The sequence below is a fragment of the Leptopilina heterotoma genome, unplaced genomic scaffold (assembly GCF_015476425.1).
Source record: "Leptopilina heterotoma isolate Lh14 unplaced genomic scaffold, ASM1547642v1 Lhet_68, whole genome shotgun sequence".
Lineage (NCBI taxonomy): Eukaryota > Metazoa > Arthropoda > Insecta > Hymenoptera > Figitidae > Leptopilina > Leptopilina heterotoma.
In genome coordinates, this window is record NW_025111157.1 from 368,420 (window position 1) to 392,013 (window position 23,594).

At 24.2% G+C, this 23,594-nt stretch overlaps 1 protein-coding gene across 6 annotated transcripts in view; it reads right to left on the reverse strand.

The window, feature by feature from the left end:
- Positions 1-2,683: 2,683 nt before the first annotated feature.
- The window catches only part of LOC122510227 (dopamine receptor 2-like), a 212,362-nt gene continuing 191,451 nt past the window's right edge, over positions 2,684-23,594 (reverse strand). For 2 of the 6 annotated variants that reach the window (XM_043624706.1, XM_043624705.1), the window contains one exon: positions 2,684-2,947. In XM_043624706.1, coding sequence (XP_043480641.1) covers positions 2,828-2,947 — 120 coding nt within the window. In that variant the 3' untranslated portion in view covers positions 2,684-2,827. Of the gene's footprint in view, positions 2,948-21,912; positions 22,023-23,594 lie in introns of those variants that run through there. The other 4 variants (XR_006302426.1, XR_006302424.1, XR_006302423.1 and 1 more) reach the window with 3 other exon arrangements.

A 23,594-nucleotide genomic window follows, 5' to 3' on the forward strand; every position in this document is an offset into this window, starting at 1 on the left:
CTCCAAAAAGGCGAGAACACACAGTATCATTTATTTCGAAAAAGAGAGAGAGAGAGAGAGTGAAAGAGAGAAAGAGAGTGAGAGAGTAAGAGAAAGAGAGGAAGGCTTAAAGTCTCCGGGGAAATAAGTTGTTAGATGAAACAATTGTCTTATTTTTCGGTTGTGTGAATTTTCACACAAGGTGCGACGAAAATTTGCACAAAATTTCCCAAATTGGAAGACAGGCGATGCATTTGCTTTTCGATACTCCCGCTGGCTCGCTCTCGAAATTTACTTTTCTTTCTTGTTTCTCCTCGAACGGAAAATTCTCTTCTCAATATGGAAATTTTCCTTCCCAATTTTCCACCTACGTTTGCCGTTTGAAACTTTTTTCCATCTATTTTTCAGTTTTTTTTTCATCTCGAAACTTTTCTAGAACTTTCCCAATTTTCCCCAAATTTTCTGAATTTCAATTCCATTTCGAATTATATTTTTTTACGAGTTAATTTCTTCATAGTTCCACTTATAAATTTTTTTGACTATAATTTTTAACTGGAAATTTTGCTTAAAATTTTTCACGAACTGAATTTTGAACGTTGGAAACAATTTTGCGCCTTCCTTTGAAAATTTTCCATCTTCGTCTCGAAAATTTTCCAGAATTGAATTTGAATTGAATTTTCGACTATAAATTTTGCGCCTTCCTTTGAAAATTTTCCAGAATTGAATTTGAATTGAATTTTCGACTATAATTTTGCGCCCTCCTTTGAAAGTCTTCCATCTTCGTCTCGAAAATTTTCCAGAATTGAATTTGAATTGAATTTTCGACCATAATTCTGAATTAGAAATTTTCCTTAAAATTTTTCACGAACGGAATTTTGAACGTTGAATCCAGAATTGAATTTGAATTGAATTTTCGACTACAATTTTTCGCCTTCCTTTGAAAGTTTTCCTTCCTCGTCTTGAAAATTTTCCAGAATTGAATTTGAATTGGATTTTCGACTACAATTTTGCGCCTTTCTTTGAAAGTTTTCCATCTTCGTCTCGAAAATTTTCCAGAATTAAATTTGAATTTTCGTCTATAATTTTCAACAGAAAATTTTGCTTAAAATTTTTCACGAACAGAATTTTGAACGTTGGAAATAATGTTGCACCTTCCTTTCAAAATTTTCCACTTTCGTCTCGAAAATTTTCCAGAATTGAATCTCAATTTTGAATTTCAATTTAATTTTCAATTTATTTCTTGATAAATTCTTCATCTCCAATTTTTTTTTTAAATTTAATTTAATTTATTTTTTTCTAATTTTTAATTTAATAATTCCACAGTTTTACAATTTTTTACCCACCGAAGTTTGGATGTTAGAAATAATTTTCCCACCAGCTGCCTTTGAATTTTTTTCCACCCATTTTTCAGTCTCTTTTTTTCTCGAAAATTTTCCAGAATTGAATCGCAATTTCAAAATTCAATTTAATTTCCAATTTATTTCTTGATAATAATTGTTTCATTTACAATTTTTGCTAATAATTTTACATTGAAAATTCCATTTAAAATTCAGTCTCCATTTCGAAAATTTTCCAGAATTTTTCCAAAATTTCACCAATAAGTTAATTTTGGTTAATCTTCAGTTATTTTTATTTTACATTTGAAATTTTTCTTTTCGGATAAGAAAATTTTTCCAATTTTTGCCAACTTTCCTTGTTTTCAATTTTCAAATTCTTCACCTACGAAAATTTGTTTAATTTTCCATGTTTATTCTACTGTTGAAAATTTTTCCTGCTTTTTTGTTCGATGACATTTTCGAGGATATCTTGAAAACTTTGCCTCATGTTGGAAAATTTAAAAAAAAACACATTTTTCATTCTTTTTTGTTCTTAAATTTCAATTCGGACTTTTCCAAGCACCAGGAATAATTTTTTCTTGATTCGTCCAATCTGTGAAAAATTTTCTATTTTCCTCCTCCTTAAATATTCCATCAATTTCCTTTTTTTCTTGGAAAATTTTTTACAGCCGAATTTGTAGTTTTATCTTCTTACAGATGAAATTTTGAAAAGAAAATTTTTCCCATTTTGCTAATTTTTTCGAAAATTTCGAATTTTGCTTTTTTTCCTCAAATTAGAATTTTCAACTATGTAGTTTTCCTCGAAAAAACATATGCTCGTTAATTTTGAAATTTCTGTAGTAGTTACATTCTGCCTTTTTCCTTTATTTCGATTAATTTTTCTACTATTAAAATTCTTCTTTGAAGAAACATTATTTTTTCCCCTTTTTTCTCTTTGAATTTTCCATCTTCGGAAAAACGTCAATTTTTCCACTCTAGTCTTAATTTTTTGCACCGAATCTTATTATTTTGTTTGTAGGGGGCTGGAAATTATTTTTTCTTTCTTGTGACTTATTTATTTTTTTGAGCATTTTTTTATTTATTTTCCTTCGAACATTAATTTTTCATTTGTTTTATTTCGAGCATTAATTTCTTATTTGTATTTTTTCGAGCATTATTTTTTTTTATTTCTATTATTTCGAGCATCAATTTTTTTTACTATTTCGAGCGCAGTAGTTTTCCAATTGCATTATTTCGAGATAACGAATCAGCGAGAGTTGTTTTTTAAAGATGTGTTTTCTTTTTCAGTTTTTTCCCTATTTTTTTTTTTTTTTTTTTTTTTTTGGTTTTCCGGGGCAAATCCATCAAAAGAAGAGGTGTTTTCTTTGTTTTTCTTTGATCCGATCGAGAGGATGATGGCTTGGAAATAGTTTTTGAGTCGAGGATTAATGGGATGAATTCCTTTACAATCACGTGTCCCGAAAGCGAATGGCGCGCTCACGTCGTGGCCCATGTCGGGGCCCAGGTTGTCGTCATATACTGCTGCCACGTGGTCCAGGCGCTGCGGGACAAACTCCAGCATCACTGCTCTGACTGACGCTACTGTAGCTGACGCTGCTCGCCTGTCCGCCTGCTCCCATTCCCGACGTGTACTGCAAGCAAAACAATTTATTTCTTAAATTTTCTCCTACTTCCTTTTTTTTCATTCAATTTTCCAGTTGGAAACTGAATAATTTATTTTTTAGATTTATATTTACAAATTATTTACATGACAATTATTATTGATAATAGGAAATGTAAATACAGTGTAAAATATCAAGAAAATTATCAAAACTCCAAGTCAAACTAAAAGTCAAAATTTTGACTTGGAAGATTGATAATTTTCTTAATATTTTATATTAATTTATTTTATTATTATAATTAAATATTAATTATTATTTTTTTAATTTTGTTAATTATTATTTTATTTGCTTTACTAATTATTATTTATTTTACATAAAATGTCAAGAAAATTATCTTTTACCGAGTGATACTACTATGTACTTATTTATTTATTTATTTATTTATTTATTTACAAAAACAGTTCCTAAAACTACTAATTAATAAATAAAATAAGAAAATTGAATGTTATTCACATTTAATTATATTTATTTAAAAAATGCGGAAATTGTTAATTGAAAAATAATTTACTCGACTTAAATAAAAATTATTTTATTTATTTAAATAAAAATTATTCGAATCAACTAGGTAAATATCTACAAGTACAATAAATAAATGAACAAAGCTTCCTATAAGGAAGTAATAAATAAATAATAAGTAAATTGAATTTATATACAAATATTTACACAACAATTGTTATTAATAATAAATATAAATACAATAAATAAAAAAAATTCCCTGAGAAAGCAATTTATATAAATAATAAGTAAGTAAACTTATATCCAAATTATTTACATGACAATTATTATTAAAAAATTATTAAAAAATTATAGTAAAGGAGAATGAAACGAAAACATTCGGACAAATAGTTTTTAAAAAATTAATAAACAAAAAAATTCATCTATAAGGAAACAATAAATAAATAATAAGAAAATTTTTAATTTACATACAAATTGTTTAAAAAATAATTATTAATAATAAATACAGGCCTCGGATATTAAGATTTTTTCGACTTTTTTTCGACTATTTTCAAATAATGCGACTTTTATCGACTTATAGTAAAAAAATGCAACTTTTTTTTTACAAATTTTGCGACAAAATACCACATTTTTAGAATAAACTGCAACTTATTTCGATTTTTATTACCTATAGTGTGAAAAGTATAATAGACAAATCTTTGAGAAGCTATTTTTGAATAAATTTTCTAATTAAATTTTCGAAATATACAATTAAAAAGCTTTTGAATAATAATTAAAATTTTGTAAAATTTGATTGAAAATAGTAAATTTTTTTTCGAGTATTTTATTATATGAAAATCAACTTTTAAAGAATTTCAATTTGCAAAATTTTTGATAAGAATTTAATTCTCAAAAATTTTAATGAAAAATCTTCGAGTGTAAATTTATAATTAAAATGAAAATTAATGAAAATTAATGAAAATTAATGAAAATTTGTTTCTAATATTTATACTAAAATATTTTTAAAAAAACTAATTCTCAGAATTTTTTCATTATAATTTTTTAAAATTCAATTATTTTCAATATTCTCGATTAAATATTTCCAAAAATTCAAATACATACATATACAAAAAATAATAACATTACAATATTTTTAGAATTATTTTTAATATTTTGAAGAAAATAATCATATTTAAAATTTTTAATTAAAATTCTTCAAAAAATTATTTTTTTAAAATTATACAAAACTTTTTGTTATAAATTCAATTATCATTATTAAAATTTCAAAGAAATTATTTATAGGTAATTAAAATTCTTCAAAAATTTGATTTTTTTTTAATATATTTTCTAAAAACTCAATTAATTTTTAAAGATTTTATCAAATTTTAATTATTTTTAAAGATTTTACCCAATTTCAATTATTTTTCAACAGATTTTATCAAATTTTAAATATTATTTAAAAAAAGATTTTACCAAATATTAATTTTTTGGACATTTTTTAATATAATTAAAATTATATAATTGTAGTATATAATTGTCTTTCAAAAATTATTTTTAAATATTTAAAAAAAATTAATAATAAGAATTTTCTTTATTAAAATTTATGAAAATATTATATTATATTCTTTCGGAAAATTATTTAAAAATTAATATAGATAATCGATTGAGAAATGAAGTTTAGTTAAAAATTGTAGAAAATAATTGAATTTTGAAAGGGTTACTTTATAATTTTAATTTTTAGGAATTATTAAATTTCACAAGTTGAATTTTTTTAAAATTATAATTTCCCTAGAAAAAAGAAATAAGAAATATATTTAAATATTTATTTAGCAAAATTATTCAAGTTTTCATTAATTGAATTTAAAAATTAGTTAAGATTCAGGTAAATAGAAAATAAAATTTTTATGACAACACTATATTAAATAAACGACTTTTTCGACATTTTTTCTATTTTTAATCGACTACAGCGACTTTTTTTTTGCTCGTTAAAGTCGATCCGTGGCCTGTAAATATAAAGACAATAAATAAAGTTTCTTATAAAGAAGACAGAAGCAATAAATAAATAAATAATAAATCATTAATAAATTAATATATAAAAATTAAAAATTAAAAAAATTCTCTTGCATTAATTTTGATTTATTATCAATAAAAATCATTATCAATTAAAAAAGAAAAGTTCAAATTTTAGAAAATTTTTATTTTTTAATATTTTAATACCTAGGATTTAGTAAATTTGAATATTTTTTTTATATAGTAATTTCTTTTTTGTTTTTCATTCTTTATGAAAGTATTTATATTTATAATTTATTTATTTATTTAATTTTAATTAATTAATTAATTAATTAATATATAAGTGTAGAATATATATAATATAGAACATATGGAATATAGAACATTTTGAATATAAAATATATAGAATATAGATTATATAGAATATAGAATATTTCGAATATAAAGTACATAGAATATGTAGACTGTAGAATTTATAAATTATAGAATATAGATTATATAGACTATAGATATTTGTAAAATACATAATATATACAGAAACGTGCAGAAGGGAGAACTGCGTGAAATCAATTACAGTGGAGGCTAAAAAGTATCAAAACATTATAGTCGTGAATGAAAAAAAAAAAATGAAGAAAAAAAAGAACTCCAGGGAACCCAGGGAATCATGAATTACGCGTGGTTCTACTATACTACCGGAAGAGATGTAAATGTCGGAAATGAAAACGACACGGATGGCGACCGTCCAATAAGGGACAAGAGTCAAGCTACATTTTCAAATCGTTAATCTATGTGTAACGCATACGAGAAAGAGAAATAAAAAATCACACCCACCCACACACATACAAAAATAATGTTTATGGTAAATGTGATGACATTATTCGAGGTGTGTTTACTAATAATATTTCATTTAATATATGTACACATTTCTCGAAAACAAAGGCAAAAAAAAAAATATGATCTCAAAAATATAAACAAATAATGTTTCTCTCGTAAAATATTTTGTTATTTCAGGGAAAAAGTAAAATATTGTTAAAAGGAAGATAATTAAAAATAAATTCAAAGAATTCAAGATGAGAAAATTATCAAATAATTTGGGAACAAAATTAAAATTTATTGCAATTAGCCGAGAGGAAAAACGCCTGAACATTATCGATGAAGCGTCGATGGTTCGAATCCCGTCGAATGTAAATTAAAAAAAATTCCTTCATTAAAATCAATATTCAAAATACTAAGAACAAACGTAAAGATATTAAAAGAAAAAGTACGAAAAGTAAAAAAAAAAATACTAAAAATAAAACTAAAGTTGTTAAAAACAAAAATACTAAAAAAAAACTAAAAATACTAAAAATACTGAAAATATGATTAAAATACAGAAAAGAAAAATAAAATTACAATTAGGCGCGTGGAAAAACGCCTGACACCTGATCAAGCGTCGTGGGTTCAATTCCCGTTGAATTTAAATAAAAAGATAAAATTTCCTTTATTAAAATCGTTTTTAAAAATACTAAAAGGAAAACTAAAGATATTAAAAACAAAAATACTGAAAAAAATACTAAAATCAAGATTAAGATATGGAAAACAAAAACAAGCGTCGCTGGTTCGAATCCCATCAAATTTAAATTTAAAAAAGTCCCCTTTATTAAAAATAAAATTAAAAATCCTAAAGAAAAAATATTTTAAAAAATTGAGAATAAAAAAAAATTAAAAATAAGAAAGAAATTGCAAAAAAAGTAACAATAAATAAATAACAAAAGGAATACAATTAAAAATAATTAAAATAAAATATAAAATTAAAAAAATAAGAATATAATCTCAGTTCATCGAATTTCAATTGAAATAGGAATTTATTTCTTCGTTCACTATTATAGCGCAGGACACAATTTTTATTTGACTTTCTTAAAAGTATCTTATTCTCGCATCTACAGAAATGAACTTTTTTTTTATTTCAATAACACTGCTTTTCCTTGCAAATCACATTATACGCTCTCCTTACTTTTCTATCAAGTAATCTCTTCTACCTTAAACTACCTCTTTTCAGAAGAAAATTTCCAAACTGAACTTCAAGTTAATCGCTCAATTTCAAATCGATTTAATGCAAAAAGAAAAAAAAGAAGTTAATTCCTCTGAAAAATTAGTTTTCAACTACAAGTTTCATCATCTGTATCGTTAATTCCTATACATGGTCGGGGGTGGGGTGGAGGAGATTATATAAAAAGTGCCGGAGGAAAAAAAAATAAATTACAATATTTAAAAGAAATATTTAATTGTCTATTTTATTATTATACAAAATATGTACTTTTTTTTATAAAAATCCTCTTTTTAATTTTCAATTTAATTTTAATTGCAATTTTCTCTCTTGATAACACAAAACTTTTTTGTAAATATAAAATACAGAAATTATTATTTTATTATTATATAATATTTATAATAAAATACTGAAATTAATATTTTATTATTTTATATATTTAGAAAAAAGTTTTTGTTAATTTAAAGAAATCTATTCCTTTAAATTCAATTATTAATTTCTAATGAATTTCGATTTATTTGATTGAAAATAAAATCATTAAAATAAAAAGAGGGGTTTTTAATTGAAAGAAAATTTCTTTGAATTAGATAACTCATTTTTGTATTTAAATAAATTTTCTATGATTAAAGGAATTTTTCTTTGAAATCAAGAAAAAATTATTATATTGTTAGAATCAAAGAAATAATTCTTCGAAGTAGAAAGAAAAATTTCTTTGAAAGTGTAATTCGATTCTGTTTCAAATTCATTTTAATTTCAAAATCAATTTAATTTTAAATACAATTCAAAGTCAAATTCAATTTATTTTCAAGATCAATTTAATTTAGTTTCAAATTCAATTCAAGTTTATTTCAATTACAAATTTAAATTAAATCAATTTCAAATTTAAATTCAATTTCGAATTCAATTTAATTTCAAATTGCATTCAAATTTAAATTCAATTTAATTTCAAATTCAATTCAATTTCAAGTTCAATTCAGTTTCAAATTCAATTTAAGTTTATTTCAATTACAAATTTAAATTAAATGAATTTGAAATTTAAATTTAATTTCAAATTCAATTTAGTTTTAAATTAAATTCAAATTTATTTCAATTACAAATTTAAATTAATTCAATTTCAAATTTAAATTAAATATGAAATTCAATTTCAAGTTCAATTTAGTTTCAAATTTAATTTAAATTTAGTTTAATTTTAATTACAAATTTAAATTCATTCAATTTCAAATTTAAATTAAATATGAAATTCAATTTCAAGTTCAATTCAATGTCAAATTCAATTTAGTTTCAAATTCAATTTAAATTTATTTCAATTTCAATTGCAAATTTAAATTAATTTAATTTAAATTTTAAATTGAATAATTCAAATTAAGAATAAAACTAATAATTAAACTTTGAAATAATTTAAATAATTTTTTTCAAATACAATTCTTAATTTTGGAACTTCTTGATAAATATTTGTAACTTTATAAATTCATATGAGTCACTTTTTTCTTCTCCCCTCTATCGCATAAAATTTTCCCTTTATTTCTAAATAACCAGTATAAAGAGTTCCTCACCGGAAATCGAAATAAAACAAAAAAAAAAATTTTTACTTATACTTTTTAATTTGCCATTGAGATTGAAAAAAGGAGTTGTTGAGTATTATACTGCGTCTATATAGGATTAAGTAAATAAAGAAAAAAAACAAGGTAAATGCCTGTGTATCTACAGCGTATAGAAGAAGAGAGGACATAGGTGGCTTGAAAGGGTATGGATTTTACGCTCAGTTTCACATCAGGGAAGCTCGTACTTTCTACATTTTATTACTCTCTAGTTGGTGCGGGATTCCAGTAAAGTCCGAACATATATTTCATTCACGTCAAAAAAAAGAAAAAAAAAAGAGGAACAAAAAAAAGGAACGTAATGAAAACGCTTCCGGACAGGGACAGAATTTTTGCGCTTTTAGAAAAAAAAAATTATCAATCGAACTTCTCAAATGTTTTGATGTATTTCTTTCGTTTTGTGTATTTTATTATAAGCTATGAGTAATAATATCTTGCTACATTTTTCCCAAGGATATCAAATTGAGACAAAAAACAAAATCAAAATTGTTGCGTCGCAACAATTTTGATTTTGTTTTTTTGCCTCAATTTGATATCCTTAGCAAAAGTCTGTGTTTGAAATACTTTTTTTTATTTCACGTTTTACATTATTTATTTATTTATTTATTCATTTAAGAAAAGTACAAGTTGCTATGGCGAATTTTAGTTAGTCTTTATTATTTGATTTTGATATTTAATTCTTATATTAGTGACAAAAGTACTATTTTAGTCAGACGTAGTATAAAAAAATAACAGTAGTATAGGTCAATCGTATAGTCCGACAGTGATATTCAAATATTTGTCAATTATGTATCAGTAGCAGTAGACAATTTTTGGTCAGACGAGATTAAAGTTTAATTAAAAAAAAATAGCAGTAGTAAGAACCAATTTTAGTCAGACAAGTTGGAATTTCACATGAAAAAAATTACAGTAGTAAAAGTCAATTTTAAGTCTGACAGAACTGTTGTCTAAGTAGTACAAATCAATTTAGGTCAGACTTGTTTAAATTTTATATTAAAAAAGTAGTAAAAGAAAATTAAAGTCCGACAAGACTATGAAAATATTTCTAAATATATATAAGTAGAATAAATTTTAGTTCGACAATATTGTTAAAATATTTGCAAATACCTAAGTAGAAAAAGTTAGTTTTAATCAGACGTATCAAATTTTTTATAAAAAATACAGTAGTACAAGTCAATTTTAGAGTGACAGCAATTTTAAAATATTTCTAAATTTTTTTCTAAGTAGTAAATGTCAATTTTACTCAGATAAAACTGTTCAAGAATTTGTAAATTTTCTAAAAGTAAAATAATCTAAAATTATTTAAATTTATTCCAAAATAAAGACAAATTAAGTTTGACAATTAAACAATCAAAATTCCCTTTTTTCGCTTTTATTTCGCAGTTATTAATTAACATTGACAATAATAATACGTAATGCTGTTGCTTTTTTTTGAAACATTTAACTTATCATTAAATTCTAATCACTCGTTAAACTGTGAATAAATGAAACGTGCAGCTAATGGGAACCATTATATGACCCACTTTTGTGTAATTTATTTTATCGTATCAATTTATTATACATGTATACATGAAATATTCACTCAAAATGTTTCAATGCACCATAACGTGACAATGCTTTTCTTGCACTCGTTTGTTATCACCTCATTACAATCGGCGTCATATATACTAAGCAGTAGATTTTATAATTCATTGTCATTTTCTAGTGTAATAATAATTACTAATTTATAATTCCCTTTTTGTTCATTAAAACAATATAACAAATTATGACAAAAAGACACATTATAATATTCGCATCTCTGATTATTGTCATAACCGTTAAATCTCTCTTTCTTATTTAGTTCAAAAATAATTTTAGAGAAATCAAAAATCAATTACAAATTCAATTTAATTTCAAATTTAATTCAATTTCAAGTTCAATTCAATTTTTAATTCAATTCAGATTTAAATTCAATTCAAATTCCCCCAACCTAGATAATTTGTTATCCTTGTTTATTAAGAAAAAGCTCAATTTTAAACATTTAAATTTCACTAATGTCAATTGTTGTTAATAATTGACAATGTACAATATTTTATTCATATCCAATTGAATTTTTATTTCAATTTAATTTCTAATTCAATCCTAATTGAAATTCAATTCAGTTACAAATTCACTTTAAGGGGCCGTTCAAAAAATACGTAACGCTATTTTTCGGAAATTTGGACCCCCCCTCCTCACATGTAACGCAATGTTGTATACATTAGCGCCATTTTTTCTGCTGACCGTAACAAATAGCCAGTTAGACTATAAGTACTATTAGGTAATACACAACTTTTGATTATAGTCTAAATGTTGCACCTATAGTAATATAGTTTTTATTGTAATTTTAATTTTTGAGAAAACTATACTTAAAATGTATACAATGTTAATTTTTCAAAATTAAACTAAATTTAATATTTATTATAGCTTTTAGAAAAACAGGTCTTGGGGGTGTAAAAGCCATGGACAAAAATCAATCGAATATTATGTGATATTTATTCGTTTCCTAAATAAACTAACTTTCTAATTTTACAAAAATTTAGCATGTTTATATTTTCAAATTAATAAAAGCAGAGTAAAATTAATAAAAATTAATTATTTTATTTATTACTTAATTAATACTTAATTTAATTTAATTTTAAATTTAAAATATGGTAATTATACCAATTAGCGAAGATGTCCTATTTGTCAAAGTTACCATGGTGATAACCAATATATATTTTGTCTAAAATGTCACATTTGTTTGTTGATGTAATATAAATAATCATTGTGCGTTACATTGATAACGCACACAAAAATAATTATTTATTACTTACTACAATTACAATGTAATACAATGTTTAAATAAAATACAGAGTCTGCTACCTCGACAGCTGAAACCATTCTCGACAATTGGTACATTTACCCTATTAAAGTAAATTTAATTAAATTATTTGTAATAATTTAGTTATTCATTTTTACTTTTTACTGAACTTTTTACTTAACTTTTAACTGGACTTTTTACTGTACTTTTTACTTAACTTTTTACTGTACTTTTTACTGGACTTTTTACTAAACTTTTTACTTAATATTTTACTGGACTTTTACTTAACTTTGAACTGGACTTTTTACTAAACTTTTTACTTAATATTTTACTCGACTTTTTACTGGACTTTTTACTGGACTTTTTACTTAACTTTTAACTGGACTTTTTACTAAACATTTTACTGTACTTTTTACTGGACTTTTTACTGGACTTTTTACTGTACTTTTTACTGGACTTTTTACTGTACTTTTCACTGTACTTTTTACTGGACTTTTTACTAAACTTTTTCCTTAATATATTACTGGACTTTTTACTGGACTTTTTACTTAACTTTTAACTGGACTTTTTACTAAACATTTTACTGTACTTTTTACTGGACTTTTTACTGGACTTTTTACTGTACTTTTTACTGGACTTTTTACTGTACTTTTTACTGGACTTTTTACTGGACTTTTTACTTAACTTTTAACTGGACTTTTTACTAAACATTTTACTGTACTTTTTACTGGACTTTTTACTGGACTTTTTACTGTACTTTTTACTGGACTTTTTACTGTACTTTTCACTGTACTTTTTACTGGACTTTTTACTAAACTTTTTCCTTAATATATTACTGGACTTTTTACTTAACTTTTAACTGGACTTTTTACTGTACTTTTTACTGGACTTTTTACTGGACTTTTTACTAGACTTTTTTCTGGACTTTTTACTGTACTTTTTACTGGACTTTTTACTGGACTTTTTACTAGACTTTTTACTAAACTTTTAACTGTACTTTTTACTGGACTTTTTACTGTACTTTTTACTTAACTTTTTACTGGACATTTTACTGTACTTTTCACTATACTTTTTACTGGACTTTTTACTGCACTTTTCACTGTACTTTTTACTAGACTTTTTACTGTACTTTTTACTGTACTTTATACTAGACTTTTTACTGGACTTTTTACTGTACTTTTTACTGTACTTTTTACTGGACTTTTTACTAAACTTTTTACTTAATATTTTACTGGACTTTTTACTGGACTTTTTACTGGACTTAATTTTAATTTTTAAGAAAACTATACTTAAAATGTATACAATGTTAATTTTTCAAAATTAAACTAAATTTAATATTTATTATAGCCTTTAGAAAAACAGGTCTTGGGGGTGTAAAAGCCATGGACAAAAATCAATCGAATATTATGTGATATTTATTCGTTTCCTAAATAAACTAACTTTCTAATTTTACAAAAATTTAGCATGTTTATATTTTCAAATTAATAAAAGCAGAGTAAAATTAATAAAAATTAATTATTTTATTTATTACTTAATTAATACTTAATTTAATTTAATTTTAAATTTAAAATATGGTAATTATACCAATTAGCGAAGATGTCCTATTTGTCAAAGTTACCATGGTGATAACCAATATATATTTTGTCTAAAATGTCACATTTGTTTGTTGATGTAATATAAATAATCATTGTGCGTTACATTGATAACGCACACTAAAATAATTATTTATTACTTACTACAATTACAATGTAATACAATGTTTAAATAAAATACAGAGTCTGCTACCTCGACAGCTGAAACCATTCTCGACAATTGGTACATTTACCCTATTAAAGTAAATTTAATTAAATTATTTTTAATAATTTAGTTATTCATTTTTACTTTTTACTGGACTTTTTACTTAACTTTTAACTGGAGTTTTTACTGGACTTTTTACTGTACTTTTTACTTAACTTTTTACTGGACTTTTTACTGGACTTTTTACTGTACTTTTCACTATACTTTTTACTGGACTTTTTACTAAACTTTTTACTTAATATTTTACTGGACTTTTTACTGTACTTTTTACTGGACTTTTTACTAAACTTTTTCCTTAATATTTTACTGGACTTTTTACTTAACTTTTAACTGGACTTTTTACTGGACTTTTTACTGTACTTTTCACTATACTTTTTACTAGACTTTTTTCTGGACTTTTTACTGTACTTTTTACTTAACTTTTTACTGGACTTTTTACTGTACTTTTTACTGTACTTTTTACTGGACTTTTAACTGGACTTTTTACTGGACTTTTTACTGGACTTTTTACTAAACTTTTTACTGGACTTTTTACTGTACTTTTACTGGACTTTTAACTTAACTTTTTACTTTATTTGTAACTACACATATTACTTTAATTAATGGAATAAAAAAAATATAATAAAAAGAGTAGAACAGGGTGAAAAAGCCAAGGTCCAAAAAAGCCATTTGACTTTTATTTAAAAACATAAACCGATTTATCAGCCAGTTAGATTATAAGTACTATTAGGTAATACACAACTTTTGATTATAGTCTGAATGTTGCACCTATAGTAATATAGTTTTTACTGTAATTTCAATTTTTGAGTTGCTCTGCGTATAAAATTTCGATCAAATTTTCGAACATATTACGACTAGTTTAAGTTAACGGGTAATAAAAGTAAATGTGTGTACATAAGGAGAAAACTATACTTACAAAAATATACAATGTTCATTTTTCAAAATTAAACTAAATTTAATATTTATTATAGCCTTTAGAAAAACAAGTCTTGGGGGTGTAAAAGCCATGGACAAAAATCAATCGAATATTATGTGATATTTATTCGTTTGCTGAATAAATTAACCTTCTAATTTTACAAAAATTTAGCATATTTATATTTTCAAATTAATAAAAGCAGAGTAAAATTAATAAAAATTAATTATTTTATTTATTACTTAATTATTATTTAATTTAATTTAATTTTAAATTTAAAATATGGTAATTATACCAATTAGCGAAGATGTCCTATTTGTCAACGTTACCATAGTGATAACCAATATATATTTTGTCTAAAATGTCACATTTGTTTGTTGATGTAATATAAATAATCATTGTGCGTTACATTGATAACGCACACTAAAATAATTATTTATTACTTACTACAATTACAATGTAATACAATGTTTAAATAAAATACAGAGTCTGCTACCTCGACAGCTGAAACCATTCTCGACAATTGGTACATTTACCCTATTAAAGTAAATTTAATTAAATTATTTGTAATAATTTAGTTATTCATTCTTACTTTTTACTGGACTTTTTACTTAACTTTTAACTGGACTTTTTACTGTACTTTTTACTGTACTTTTTACTGGACTTTTTACTGTACTTTTTACTGGACTTTTTACTGTACTTTTCACTGTACTTTTTACTGTACTTTTTACTAAACTTTTTCCTTAATATATTACTGGACTTTTTACTTAACTTTTAACTGGACTTTTTACTGTACTTTTTACTGGACTTTTTAATGGACTTTTAACTAAACTTTTTACTTACTATTTTACTGGAATTTTTACTGGACTTTTAACTTAACTTTTAACTGAACTTTTTACTGTACTTTTTACTGGACTTTTTACTGGACTTTTTACTTAACTTTTAACTGGACTTTTTACTGTACTTTTTACTGTACTTTTTACTGTACTTTTTACTAAACTTTTTACTTAATATTTTACTGGACTTTTTACTTAACTTTTAACTGGACTTTTTACTTGACTTTTTACTGAACTTTTTACTGGACTTTTTACTGGACATTTAACTTAACTTTTTACTTCGTTTGTAACTACACATATTAGTTTAATTAATAAAATAATAAAAATATAATAAAAAGAGTAGAACGGGGTAAAAAAGGCAAGGTCCAAAAAAGCCATTTGACTTTTATTTAAAAACATAAACCGATTTATCAGCCAGTTAGACTATAAGTACTATTAGGTAATACACAACTTTTGATTATAGTCTAAATGTTGCAGCTATAGTAATATAGTTTTTATTGTAATTTTAATTTTTGAGAAAACTATACTTAAAATGTATACAATGTTAATTTTTCAAAATTAAACTAAATTTAATATTTATTATAGCCTTTAGAAAAACAGGTCTTGGGGGTGTAAAAGCCATGGACAAAAATCAATCGAATATTATTTGATATTTATTCGTTTCCTGAATTTAACTAACCTTCTAATTTTACAAAAATTTAGCATGTTTATATTTTCAAATTAATAAAAGCAGAGTAAAATTAATAAAAATTAATTATTTTATTTATTACTTAATTACTACTTAATTTAATTTTAAATTTAAAATATAGTAATTATACCAATTAGCGAAGATGTCCTATTTGTCAATATATTGGTATATAACCAATATATATTTTGTCTAAAATGTCACATTTGTTTGTTGATGTAATATAAATAATCATTGTGCGTTACATTGATAACGCACACTAAAATAATTATTTATTACTTACTACAATTACAATGTAATGCAATGTTTAAATAAAATACAGAGTCTGCTACCTCGACAGCTGAAACCATTCTCGACAATTGGTACATTTACCCTATTAAAGTAAATTTAATTAAATTATTTGTAATAATTTAGTTATTCATTCTTACTTTTTACTGGACTTTTTACTTAACTTTTAACTGGACTTTTTACTGCACTTTTTACTGTACTTTTTACTGGACTTTTTACTAAACTTTTTACTTAATATTTTATTGGACTTTTTACTTAACTTTAAACTGGACTTTTTACTAAACTTTTTACTTAATATTTTACTCGACTTTTTACTGGACTTTTTACTCGACTTTTTACTGGACTTTTTACTGTACTTTTTACTGGACTTTTTACTGGACTTTTTACTGGACTTCTTACTAGACTTTATACTAGACTTTTTACTGGGCTTTTTACTGTACTTTTTACTGGACTTTTTACTGTACTTTTCACTGTACTTTTTACTGGACTTTTTACTGGACTTTTTACTGGACTTTTTACTGGACTTTTTACTGGACTTTTTACAGGACTTTTTACTGTACTTTTTACTGGACTTTTTACTGTACTTTTCACTGTACTTTTTACTGGACTTTTTACTGTACTTTTTACTAGACTTTTTACTAGACTATTTAGTGGACTTTTTACTGTACTTTTTACTGGACTTTTTACTGGACTTTTTACTGGACTTTTTACTAGACTTTATACTAGACTTTTTACTGGACTTTTTACTGTACTTTTCACTGTACTTTTTACTGGACTTTTTACTGTACTTTTTACTGTACTTTTTACTGTACTTTTTACTGGACTTTTTACTGGACTTTGTACTGGACTTTTTACTTAACTTTTAACTGGACTTTTTACTGTACTTTTTACTGTACTTTTTACTGGACTTTTTACTAAACTTTTTACTTAATATTTTACTGGACTTTTTACTTAACTTTTAACTGGACTTTTTACTTGACTTTTTACTGAACTTTTTACTGGACTTTTTACTGGACATTTAATTTAACTTTTTACTTCATTTGTAACTACACATATTAGTTTAATTAATGAAATAATAAAAATATAATAAAAATAGTAGAACGGGGTAAAAAAGGCAAGGTCCAAAAAAGCCATTTGACTTTTATTTAAAAACATAAACCGATTTATCAGCCAGTTAGACTATAAGTACTATTAGGTAATACACAACTTTTGATTATAGTCTAAATGTTGCACCTATAGTAATATAGTTTTTATTGTAAATTTAATTTTTGAGAAAACTATACTTAAAATATATACAATGTTAATTTTTCAAAATTAAACTAAATTTAATATTTATTATAGCCTTTAGAAAAACAGGTCTTGGGGGTGTAAAAGCCATGGACAAAAATCAATCGAATATTATTTGATATTTATTCGTTTCCTGAATAAACTAACCTTCTAATTTTACAAAAATTTAGCATGTTTATATTTTCAAATTAATAAGAGCAGAGTAAAATTAATAAAAATTAATTATTTTATTTATTACTTAATTACTTCTTAATTTAATTTAATTTTAAATTAAAAATATATAGTAATTATACCAATTAGCGAATTTGTCCTATTTGTCAAAATTATTATGGTGATAAACAATATATATTTTGTCTAAAATGTCACATTTGTTTGTTGATGTAATATAAAGAATCATTGTGCGTTACATTGATAACGCACACAAAAATAATTATTTATTACTTACTACAATTACAATGTAATACAATGTTTAAATAAAATACAGAGTCTGCTACCTCGACAGCTGAAACCATTCTCGACAATTGGTACATTTACCCTATTAAAGTAAATTTAATTAAATTATTTGTAATAATTTAGTTATTCATTTTTACTTTTTACTGGACTTTTTACTTAACTTTTAACTGGACTTTTTACTGGACTTTTTACTAAACTGTTTACTTGATATTTTACTGGACTTTTTACTTAACGATTAACTGGACTTTTTACTGTACTTTTCACTGTACTTTTTACTGGACCTTTTACTAAACTTTTTACTTAATATTTTACTGGACTTTTTACTTAACTTTTAACTGGCCTTTTTACTGGACTTTTTACTGAACTTTTTACTGAACTTTTTATTGTACTTTTTACTGCACTTTTAACTTAACTTTTTACTTCATTTGTAACTTCACATTTTACTTTAATTAATTAAATAAAAAAAATATAATAAAAAGAGTAGAACGGGATGAAAAAGCCAAGGTCCAAAAAAGCCATTTGATTTTTATTTAAAAACATAAACCGATTTATCAACCAGGTAGATTATAAGTACTATTAGGTACTATAAGTACTATTAACACAACTTTTGATTATAGTCTGAATGTTGAACCTACAGTAATATAAGTTTAATGTTATTTCAATTTTTGAGTTGCTCTGCGTATAAAATTTCGATCAACTTTTCGAACATATTACAACTAGTTTAAGTTAACGGGTAATAAAAGTAAATGTTTGTACATAAGGAGAAAACTATACTTAAAATATATACAATGTTAATTTTTCAAAATTAAACTTTATTTAACATTTATTATAGGCTTTAGAAAAACAGGTCTTGGGGGTGTAAAAGCCATGGACAAAAATCACTCGAATATTATGTGTCTATACAAGCAAGCAGATTTTTGTCTACAAAAACACACAGATTTGTCCACAAAATGATAATCGGCGGTTTTCGGGGTCGCTGATTACGAATCCGTTTTTAGATTTCAAAAATTCAAAATGGTGGATCCAATATGGCGGATGACATTTTTAAGAATCTATCGGATTCACTTGAAACTTGTTACTCAGAGGTTTTCGGGGTCGCTGATTACGAATATGATATCAGATTTTGAAAATTCAAAATGGCAGATCTAATATGGCGGACATTTTCAAAAATTCATCGGATTCACTTGAAACTTGTTATTCAGGGGTTTTCGGGGTCGCTGATTACAAATCTGATATCAGATTTTGAAAATTTAAAATGGCGGATCCAATATGGCGGACGAAATTTTTTAAAATTCTTTGGATTCACTTTAAACTTTTTACTCGGTGGTTTTTAAGGTCGCTGATTACGAATCCGATTTCAGATTTTAAAAATTCAAAATGGCAGATCCAATATAGCGGACGACATTTTCAAAAACTCGTCCGATTCATTTAGAACTCGTTACTCGGGGGTTTTCGGGGTCGCTGATTACGAATCTAGCATCAGATTTTTAAAATACAATGTGGCGGTTCGAATATGGCTGGTGCCATTTTAAAAAATTTATCAGATTTACTTAAATGTTGTTACTTGGGATTTATTGATGTCGTAGATTAAAAATGTAATATCGGTTTTAAAAATGGCGGATCCAATATAAGAACAAACAAAAAAATATATATAAAAAACAATAAATAAAGGAGTGTAAAATCCGACCGCATACCTCCACGTGGTAAACTCTGGGGTCGTAAGTAACGTAGTACACTGAGAGAAAAAAAGTTGTAACTGCTTTCTTTTGAGTCGTCATGATAATTTTATGAAGTCAAGTAGTTGTAACCGGAGAGCCAGGCCGTTTTTACTTGGCTCTCCAGTTGCGTTTTTAGTTTTCCTCAGTTAATTTACTATACTGATATCGATCCAGCCATTGACACTACTTGAGGCTGCCAAGCCAAAACTTCCTGGCTGTCAAATTGTGCTGACTTAGGTATCAGAGGTTATGTTAACGCTTGTGTCGGTCATGTAGTTTTAACCGCCAGCAATTCTGCATAGTTCTTTTGTTCCCCCAACCTAGATCATTTGTTATTCGATGGAATTCTTGTTTATTAAAAAAGCTCAATTTTAAACATTTAAATTACACTGATGTCAATTGTTGTTAATAATTGACAATGTACAATATTTTATTCATATCCAATTGAACTTTTAATTCAATTTAATTTCTAATTCAATCCTATAATTGAAATTCAATTCGGTTACAAATTCACTTTAATTTAAATTTCAATTTAAATTCATTTCAAGTTCACTGTCAAGTTTAATTTAACGCAAATTCAATTCAATTTCAAAATAAATTTTATTATATTTTAATTTTTAATTTTACTAAACTTTTTACTGGACTTTTTACTTGACTTTTTAAGTAAAAAGTTAAGAAGTGAAGAAAAAAGTATAGAAAAAAGTCAAGAAAATAGTCAAGAAAATAGTTGAGGAAAAGGTTAATGAAAAATGTAAGTACACTTTTTATTAACCTTTTCCTTAACTATTTTCTTGACTTTTTTCTATGCTTTTTTCGTAAATTTTTCCTAAACATTTGTAGATTTTAATAAATAATTTAGAACAAAAAGTCGTTCAAATAATAATATTATTGATTATAGTAAACAATAGTTCAAATAATATTAATAAAAATAAAACAATTAGAATTTGTAATTTCTACCAAAATGAAAATAAACACATGTCGTTATTCATAATAAGTGTTTTTGACTTGAAAAACGGCTCTCCCTCTTCTGGAAAAAAGACCAAAAAAATTTGCATTAATTATTTGACGAGTCGAGTACGGAACGTCATAGGGGAAAATTGATATTTTTTTCACGTTTGAGAGAAGTGACTAGTGTGGATACTAATTGCAATTCAATTTTCTTTTCCATGTCTATATATCTATGTATACATATACAGATATAACGACGCATTTAACGCGATGAAAACGTGTAATATTGCTTGTAGATTGTATTCGAATTTTGTCAATATGAAATTTTGCGGTCTTCATCGAATGATTGAGGACAACTTCAAAATTGTCATGCGAAAATGAAAATTGAAACCTAAATGATTCGTATCAATTTCTCTCCCTCACTCCCTCACTCTCTGACTCTCTCTCTCTTTTTCTTGTCATAATATTTTTTACGAAATAAATAATAATTATAGAAAAAAAAATCATTTTTTTTCTTTCGGTTTTAGTTTTTTTAAAAAAGGAATAATAATTATAGAAAAAAAATTATTTGGAAAATATGTTATAATATTTTTTATTTACGGTAAATTTGTTTTTTACAAAATTCATTTAGAAAGGTATTTGCGAAAATTATTTTAAACTATTTTTTTACAATCAACTTTGCAAAATATTAAATTCTTGATATACTAATCTATCTTAAAAATAAATTATAATTAAATTCTATTAACATTTTTTCTTCTTTGTAAGTATATTTATTTGTTAAAATAAATTATTTATTTTCCATTAATATTGTTAAAATGTAAAATAAAAAATAATAGGAATTTATTACATTCTCATTTTTTTAGATTGTTTGCCAAAAAAGGTGACGGTATAAAAATTATTAGTGAAATATAAATTTCCGATTCTATATAAAATAATTCTAGGAAAAAAAAAGAAACGAGTGATCGATCTTATAAACACGTGGGTAACAAAATACTGTAATTTCAATCACAAAGTGATCGATCCGAAGATCGAATTACACATTGGTACAATAGTGGATAATAGGGTTAATGAGGTTCATGGAATTGTCATGTTGGCTTGCTTTCCACTTTACCTCAAACCACTCCCATCATCATTTCAGCCGATTGTAAGCGCACTGAGTTTTGCAAGCTCATCATCATCACCGTCATCGTCATCGTCATCGTCATCGTCATCATCATCATCATCATTTTGCTTTGAGAAAAATATTTCACTATTAAATTTAACACCTCACTGACTTTTTCATTACCAAATAATAAATATTGTTCCAATTAAGCCAGTATAAATAGGTCGTTTAATTGAAAATCAATAGAGCAATAAACTAATCATCCCCCCTCTTTTTTTTTAAACTTCTGTTTGATTTTCATTTGTAAACGACGCATAAATTATTTACTCACAGAGTAGGTGAAATTAATTTATTTAATTAACAAATAGTTTCAAAGTTCAGTTTATAATTTTTAATGGCAACAATAAAAGGAATAAAAATAATAAACAAACAAAAAATAGAAAATAATTTGAAAATATAAAAAATTTTTCATATTTATTTACAAAAATTAATTGTAATTTCTAAGGGCAACAATAAAAGGAATGAAAAATAATAAACGAACAAAAATATAGAAAATAATTGGAAAATATAAAAAATTATTAATTTATTTACAAAAATAAATCGGACTGATACATAAAAAAATTAATAAACAATTATGTAGTTATTAGAAAATAATAGGAAAATTTAAAGAAAATTTCTATTTATTATAAATGCAGGGCTCGAACTAGGTCTGTTAATGCCGTAAAAGTTCGTAAATTTGCTTGAAGTCCGTAAAAGTCCATTTCTCTTTAAAAAAAAAGGTCCGTAAAGTCCGTAAATTGATTGAGAAAAGACGAAAAGTTCGTAAATTGTACGATATATTTTTGAGAATTTTAGAGAAATTACAAATCATTGCAGAAATTCAAATATTTTCAAAAGTAATCAAATTCTTCGCATGAATTCAATTATGTTCAAAAATTTTTAAAAATTCTCGTCAAAATTTCAATTATGTTTAGAATTAATTAAATTCTTAAAAATTCAATTATTTTCCAAAATTTTAATTATTTTTAAAACACTTTTCTCAATTCAATGATTTTCAATATTTATTTTCAATTTTTAAATTTTTAAAGATTTTTAATAAAAGTCTACGCAAACCTTCAATTATTTTCAGAAAATAATAAAAATTTCACAAAAAATCAATTATTTACAAATTTTTTATAAATTTCTTCGCAATCATTCAATTTTTTTCATAAAAATTTTTACACGGATTCAATTATTTTCGTAAATAATAAAATTCTTTTCAGAAATTCAATTATTTCCATAAATAATAAAATTCATTGCAGAATTTTAATTATTTTTAATACAATTTTAATCAAATTTCCCGAAAAAATGTAATTATTCTTAAAAATTTTATTAAAATTCGTCAAAAGACTTCAATTATTTAAAAATTTATTGATAAAATTCTGACAAAATTCAAAAGTAATAAAATTCTTCGCAAGAATTCAATTGTGATCAAAATTTTTCAAAAATTCTCGTCAAAATTTCAATTATCTTTAGAATTAATTAAATTCTTCTTCGAAATTTAATTATTTTCAAAAGTTTTAATAAAATTTTTGGCAAAAATTTCAATTATTTTAAAAAACTTTCCTCAACTCAATGATTTTCAATATTTACTATTTTAAAAAAATTGACCAAAAGAATTCAAATAATTAAAACAAAATTTTTGTTAATTCTACGCTAAC